General features: G+C 38.1%; 1 protein-coding gene across 1 annotated transcript; it reads left to right on the forward strand.

Moving 5' to 3' along the window:
- Positions 1 to 2,705: 2,705 nt before the first annotated feature.
- LOC307018751 (regulator of G-protein signaling 5-like) lies at positions 2,706 to 5,776 on the forward strand. Its single transcript, XM_079649153.1, has 5 exons — positions 2,706 to 3,069; positions 3,192 to 3,275; positions 3,380 to 3,441; positions 3,547 to 3,710; positions 3,806 to 5,776. Exons 1-5 carry the CDS (start codon positions 3,026 to 3,028, stop codon positions 3,980 to 3,982), a joined length of 531 nt encoding a protein of 176 aa, XP_079505279.1. The 5' UTR covers positions 2,706 to 3,025; the 3' UTR covers positions 3,983 to 5,776.
- Positions 5,777 to 7,652: the final 1,876 nt, after the last annotated feature.

Below are 7,652 nucleotides of genomic sequence, written 5' to 3' on the forward strand. Positions count from 1 at the left end.
TTTGCAATTTTTTTGTGCTTTACATCTTGTCCATTAAAGTGCCATATTGTTCAGGTTCAATTACGAAACTATTAAAGTACGGGTTTGAGTCCGACCATATTCATTTGTGAATAAAATATTTGTAAATAATAATTAGAAGCTGAGTAATCGGCCGCGGAGCAAGCTGCTGACGTATGTGCTCAGTGGGCGGAGTTACAGAGACAAACATAACTTTTTTCTTATTTCTTAACATGACTGAGACTTATAGAACGTACACCCCTCAAGATGAACATAGTTCTACATGATTGATTCATGTTTCGACGAGAAACATGAATAAATTATGTTTCATATATTAAATGCATATTTGCAAATTGAACAACCCCACTTTCCCCTTTTTTTCAGTGTAGGGGGCCCTGCCTTATATACTGTGAGCCTGCGCACGCATTCAGGTAGGCTCGCCCTGATTGGCCAGCTACGTTTATACAACTTCAGTGTGTGAACACTCGCGTGTCATTGATGAGAGTAGTACCATAGAGTCCAGTATAGGGCGGAGCCTGTGCTTATAGAACTAGTGTTACAATACGTAACCCTCCGTTTCTACAATGCTGTCCAGTTTAGTTGTTGTTTGTGTTTTATGTTGTCGTCCATATTTGCTTTTTGTAAGTTGTTGAAACTTACAGTGTGTTTTCAGTTCATTCAAGTTAATTGTTATGTTTAGTTTTAACCAAGATGGGAATGGACAAAAAACAAGATGGCAAAAATGGCCAAAATGCCACGGTGACTTCACTGTGACTATGTACACTTTTTATATTCAGTGTATACTCATAACCCAGACTGCTGGACTTCCCATTTTGGAGCGTCTGACACTAAGGAATCTCTTTTTGGCTGTTATTACAATTATTTGAGGATAAAGCGACCTGACAGACAAAGCAGCCAGTTAGACAGGAAGTATTGTTGGGGGCAGCCGGTAAAGGAAGCTGGATCAGACACTTTCAATGAGCTCTCAACATTTCCATCCGGCCTACTGATTTTCCTTTCCTGAGCATTTCCCTGTGAAGTCTCTTAAGAAAAAGCCTGTCAGCAGGAATTACTGTTAGCTGGCTCTGTGTCTAGTCTAAATATAGTTTATTTTAATCAATACACAATGGCTTTCTCGAACCCTGGCTATATTAAGGCACAAATGCCTTTGCGTGGTCGCGCCTTGGAATAATAAGACAGGCAAGAATGCAAGCTCTCCCTTATGACATATATTATAAAGAACACACTTTTTTGTTACTGGACCTATATGATGACATCCATTTGCTATTCTCTCCACTGACACAAATATTAAAGCTGATAAAGTAAATACATTAGCAAATATGTACGCTTTGGGTCCACATAATGATTGTTGATGATATGAGTTAGTTATTGTATGGATAAAGCTGTTTGAGGAAATAGCTTTTGTATTCATTTTATGGCATTGTAATCATTTCCTAGTGTCTTAATTTCTTTAACTTTTTCTATTGTTTGTATACTCAAGTAAAGACGTTTTTAAAAGATTAAACTGTACAGTCAATTTTTAGATTACATTTAGATATTAAGATGTCTAAAAATCAGCAAATTTAAACATATTTGGTTCCTTGACTTATGCGTTAACTGTTTTCATACTTTGTATATTTTAACAGTACCACTTCAGGGCAAATTGCTTTACATAGGTTACTTAGATTATATTCAGCTTTATTGTCATTGCACAGAGTACAAGTATTACAACAATGAGGTATTTAAATATAATAAATATATATATATACAGTATATTACAGACACTATGGACAGAATAAATATGAATAAACAACTGTTATTGAATTTTTTTATAATATTACTCTGTCTTTCAACATGAACACAATATTTCCCAAACTTTAATAATGCGGGTTTTTAGTTGTCAAAAGTTTTACAATGTTGCTAATGTTCAGTGCTGGAAGGTAATATTTACTTTAGTGTATTCCGACGAGGCACTATGAGCAAATACATTGGTTTTCATACACAGGTCCATTTTGAGACTTTGGGATATTTTGCTTCCACATAGTCTAGTGAAAAGAAACCAACCAAAACACACACCAGGTAACGTTTTTTTTTTTTTATTAACTTTTTGCACTCTGTATTTCTCAGGAATTTCACATAAGTTGTCATTAAATAATGCCTCATCTGTACATTTAAACATATCATTTTAGAAAATGTGTAAAACAGAAAAATGATTTTATTAATGTAGGGGGCTCTCAGGGGGCTTACAGTTTGTAGAGCATCATAACATCATTATCCAATAAAAAAATTGAAATACCTAAAAAGTATAGGTTGACAAAATGTCTTATTAAGCGTGATAACATATTCAAAAATCAATAGGAAATGTCCTGCTCCAAAACAAAATAAATGCAAAAGAAAAGATTTATGAAGTAGAAGTTGCATGGGATCATGGGAGTTGGGCATTGCAGTCAGCTTCTTCCTGTCAAGATTTCTTCAAACATTTTTTATTCAGAAGATTTTTACCGGAGGTCAAATTATCCAAAAGGGTCTCCTCCTCTTCAGAACAAACAGAGTGATGACCGTGAAAAAATGATTAGAAACATTTTGTGGAATGCAAAGTCCTCATCGTACACATGTCACATCGTACACAGTCCTCATTGTGGGAGATTTTTCAGTCCTTGTGAGAACGTCTGGTTCTCTTCACAACTAATGGTACAAAGTACAAGAAAACACACACCTTCTCACTCCCTGACTGAGCACAAAGACATTGAAGAGCTGTGAAGTGATTCAGTCGCTATTACTCTTACACACATGCTTCAGTTAGAGAGGAAGTAGTCTGGAGGAAAACCAGTCTCCTTTTCCTCCCACACGTCTCCTCATTGGCTGAGAGGCGTGACATCACAGAGTGGACTATTCTATAAAAAGCCCTCTCTCCAACACAAAGAGGCAGACTAGCTGAGAGCTCCCTCCTGTACAGTAGCTCTTACAGCTCTGAACTTTAAAAATAAAACCAGACATTTTTGGGGAAATATCCAGGAAACATCTCATCATGTGCAGAGGACTGGAATCACTGCCTACCACCTGCCTGGAAAGGTGAGATCCTTAAGTGTTGTAATGGAATAACTTAAACTATTCCTGTTCTTATAGGATATATGACAAGTGGATTTAAATACTAGTTTTTTGTTGTAACATTTTCTCTTTCTTTATCTTTGCAGGGCAAAGGAGTTAAAAGCTTTGTTTGGAAGTTTACTGCAAAAGTCAGATCATAGCATCCTGTCCAAGAAAAATGACAAACTGAGGTAAGACACAGATTGAAATCGTCTCTACGAGCATGTCAGTGAAATCAAAGGGGACATCTGTGGATTTAAAAACTTTTCCTAACAATATTCTTCTGTTGCTGCAGGTTAAATCTCGACGAGCCTTTGAAATGGAACGAGTCGTTCGAGAGACTGTTGTCCAGTCAAAGTAAGTACGCACACTCCTTCGCATCACACTTAATAAGAATGTATCAGTCATTCCAGATGTTTTAGATATACCAGATGTTAACCTGCTTTTCTCTTCTGTTTCCAGATGGACTGTGCCTGTTCAGAGCGTTCCTGGTCTCAGAGTTCAGTGAGGAAAATATTGCCTTCTACTTGGCTTGCGAGGACTACCGGGCGACGAAACCATCGAAACTGGCCGCCAAAGCCAAGCACATTTACGACCAGTTCATCATCTGTGACGCACCACGAGAGGTAAATATAATAATATCCAAATACACTATTCATGCTGTGTCTGTTATCTTGCTGCAAAGTGCTGATGATCATCTACCTCTTCTGCCTCCCTATAGGTAAATCTTGACCATGTGACCAAAGCCATCACGAAGGAGAACCTTGAGAATGCCAGCCAGTCATCCTTCAGCCTGGCCCAAGCTAAAATCTACACCCTGATGGAGAAGGACTGCTACCCTCGCTTCCTCAAGTCCTCCACGTACCTGGAGCTCAGCAGAAAGGCCAAGTCAGGCTAAAATAAAAACGGTATTAAACTGGACACAGTGGAAAGGTTTACATGGAATAAATGCAACCTGGAGTTGCACGCCAGGTTATGGAGTAACTATGGGCAATCGGAGGTTGCCGCCCGAGCTGGAAACTGAAGGACACGTGAAGCTGTGACAAGAGACGGCCCTGAAGGCGATGTCTGCCTCTGAAAGAGACACCTGTACTGTACATACAGGGCTGCATGGACGCAGCCGTAATTTATTAAATGCTGAAGGACAGAAATGAGTTTACACAACCAATCTACCACTGTCTCGAAGATGCTCATTAGTGTTTATTTATTTGCTATTTATTTAAAGTATTTAATATATGACCAACTCTGTTCTGTTTTTCTATGTTTTTCTATGTGAAAATAAATGCATTGAATAAAAGATATTCAGAGAGAAAAAGATGACTGTTTTGTAACTTGGAAAATATACTTCACACACACAGAATGGGGATGTGGTTTTATGAGATCAGACCAGATGTATGAGGACGCCTGAAGAATACTTATTTGTGGCCTCGGTGCTTCCACTTCACACGTGGGTGACTGGATGACGCCTTTTCTCTGGAGCAACAGTCAATGGAAAATTTGAAGTGAGTGTGTCGGTTAGTGTGCTTTTTGCCACATAAGAATAAGTTATGACTCGTACAGGGATGTTCAAATCTACAGTAATAGAAGAAGTGTTTCATTTAGATACATTAATAAATAAAAGAGTTTATTATTTTTATAAAAAATAAGGGGAAACTAGTTTGGTGCATAGTAACAAACAGGAGACACTAGTCAGACAGGTCAGATTACACAACGTATAAAAGACGACAATGACAACACACATACGGGAAGAGAATTAAGGGCCGTGTGAAACCAATATTTGAATTATTTTACATTTTTTTGGGGTACCTAATCATCTTCTGTACACAAAAAATATATAAACATATGTGGAAGTGACACTTATCCTCTTACTTGTAGGGAGTTTGATGAGAGGATTGACACCTCTTTCATATCAATATGATACCTCAGCCAGCTGCCAGTTAGCTTATTTTAGCATATAGATGGGTAACAGGAAAAAACATTCAGGAACGTATGTGTGTTAGTGTGTGTGTGGGTTGGATGAAAAGATTGATATAGATTTCATATCAATACAATAAACATTTCAGCCAGCAGCCGCTAAGCTTAGCATATAAAGACAGGAAACAGAAGAAACATTTAGGCTGGTTCTCTCAAAAGTAACAACATCCGCCTAAAAGTACGTCTACAGTTCACTTTTTTTAGGCTGTACACAATTTAGAATTGTGTAGCTGGAACACATTTTTGTGAGGATTTGATGGATTTGGTTGGATAATAGGATTGATACCACTTTCGTATAAATACAATAAATATCACGCTACGGCAAGTGGCCGGTTAGCTTAGCTTACCCTAAAGCCTGAAAAGAGGGGGAAACATCTAGCCTATGTAAAAGTAATAACAACTGCTATTTCCAGGGCCGTATTCTAAAGAAAATGTTTTTATTCAGGCATGTGCACTTGGTTTTGATCCAACAGTGCGACCTCTCTCCGTCGGCGGTCCCAATTAAGTATGTATGTGCGTTTGTGTGTGTCCAAAAAAACAATATTTTCTGCCAGGAAATAGTGCAATGGCCAGTTGCCATGGAGACAGCAGCCAGTTTGTTTACTACCTGAGCTGCTGTTGCTCGCTGTCTGTGAGTCACAGCAGCCCCCACCCCCATTACGTGGATCAGACATCATCCCCACTCTCCTCCTACACTCTCCTCAGCCCATGCAGCCGACTCCTGTTCAAACACCCACCCCTCAAGATGCGAGGGCCAAGTCATTAACACCACTCTCACACTCAGGGTAAATGACAGAGGTTATCTTTCCACTCCATCCCTCTTTCTCTCTGACATTTCACCCAGTAGTGATTGGTAATGAGGCCTCTACTGGATATACAGTCGTTGAGATTCATTCAAGAGTAAATGATTTGTTTTGTTGTTTTGCAAACTGTAACCCCTAACCTCTAAGAACAGATGGACCAGACTTTCGAATATCATTTACTCTCTGCTGAGTCTGCTGATGTTACACACATACTGTATATACATGCATGATTTTCATTTTGAGTACATCAGTCTGTCTGAGCAGATGTTCATGATCTAATTTAAGCAATCAGAATATACGTTGGAAAGAGAAGCGTGTAGAGACCTGATCAGGCGCGGCTGCATGTGGGTGGCAAGAGCTTGTCTAGACTTTTTGCGTTAATGTAACTTGATATTGCATTATATTGTAAGGGTATCTGGATTACAGCTAAATAGCGATATCTATTCATTGTTATTATTACATTTTTACCCTTTGAAGTTAGCGCTGAGCTTCAGTCTGCAATGTTCAAAACAGCAGATAAAGCAAGAAATCTAGGTGTAGTCATGGACTCTGACCTGAGTTTCAACAGTCACATTAAAACAATTACTAAATCAGCCTACTATCCCCTAAAGAACATATCTAGGATTAAGAGACTAATGTCACAGCAGGATTTGGAAAAACTTGTCCATGCTTTTATCTTCAGTAGACTCGACAACTGCAATGGTGTCTTCACAGGTCTCACTAAAAATATATATTAGAAAGCTGCAGCTGATTCAGAACGCCGCTGCTCGAGTCCTCACTGACACTAAGAAAGTGGATCACATCACTCCTGTTTTGAAGTCTTTACACTGGCTTCCTGTGTGTCAAAGAATAGATTTCAAAATACTGCTGCTGTTTATAAAGCACTGAATGGTTTTGGCCCAAAATACATTTCTGACCTACTGCTAAATGATGAACCATCCAGATCTCTCAGGTCTTCAGGGACTGGTCAGCTTTCTGTCCCCAGAGTCAGAACTAAACATGGAAAAAGCATTGTTCAGTTATTATGCTCCAAATATCTGGAACAAACGACCAGAAACATGCAAATCCGCTGCTTTTAATTGAACTATTCATATCTTATTATTATTATCTTTGATTTTTAATGACTGTTTTTAAATTCTATTTTCTTAATGTCTTTCATTTTTGTAAAGCACTTTGAATTGCCTTGTGTTGAAAGATGCTATATAAATAAGCTTGCCTTGCCTTGCCTATGAAAGTGGTGATCATTTGTTGAGTTACAAGTTCTGAAATGTTGTTTTGATTTTCAAAAAAGATACATTTGCGAAACATAAACCCTTACTTTGTGCGAAGCCAGGTTTGTTTTGTTTTATTCTGTTGTCATATTAGTGTTAAAGATTTTTACAGAGGAACTTTTAGATTGTTGTATTACTCAAGTGAAAACAGTGTTGGCCCTTACTTTTAGAGATTAATAAAAGCACAAATAATCACAGCACATCAGACAAGGATAAAAGCTTCCTGGATGAAGATTTGTTCAATGCCTGAAGGAAAATAGGCTCACTGCGGGACACAAAGTTGGATCAACATAAAAAATAAATAACATTCAAAGGACTAAAGAAACTATTTCTTGCTGAAGGTCCTATTCTGATCGAGTACAGAGAAGAACATTTAATTATTGTCAACCCATGCTGCACATTTATGTGTGATGTGTGTATCTGTATGCAGCTGGGGGAAAGAAGAACTCTGAAATAAATAAATTACTGGTGAATCACATTGAGTTTAATGCCAGTCACAGCATGACCGTAAGCTCATTTC

This window comes from Notothenia rossii, assembly GCF_949606895.1.
Source record: "Notothenia rossii genome assembly, chromosome: 9".
NCBI classification, from domain to species: Eukaryota; Metazoa; Chordata; class Actinopteri; order Perciformes; family Nototheniidae; genus Notothenia; species Notothenia rossii.

Excerpts from the sequence above, each read along its gene's own strand:
- LOC307018751 (XM_079649153.1), top strand. The coding sequence starts at position 3,026 with ATGTGCAGAGGACTGGAATCACTGCCTACCACCTGCCTGGAAAG. Across the intron at positions 3,070-3,191 it reads CCTACCACCTGCCTGGAAAG|GGCAAAGGAGTTAAAAGCTT; the intron begins GTGAGATCCTTA and ends TTATCTTTGCAG. Across the intron at positions 3,442-3,546 it reads GAGACTGTTGTCCAGTCAAA|ATGGACTGTGCCTGTTCAGA; the intron begins GTAAGTACGCAC and ends TTCTGTTTCCAG.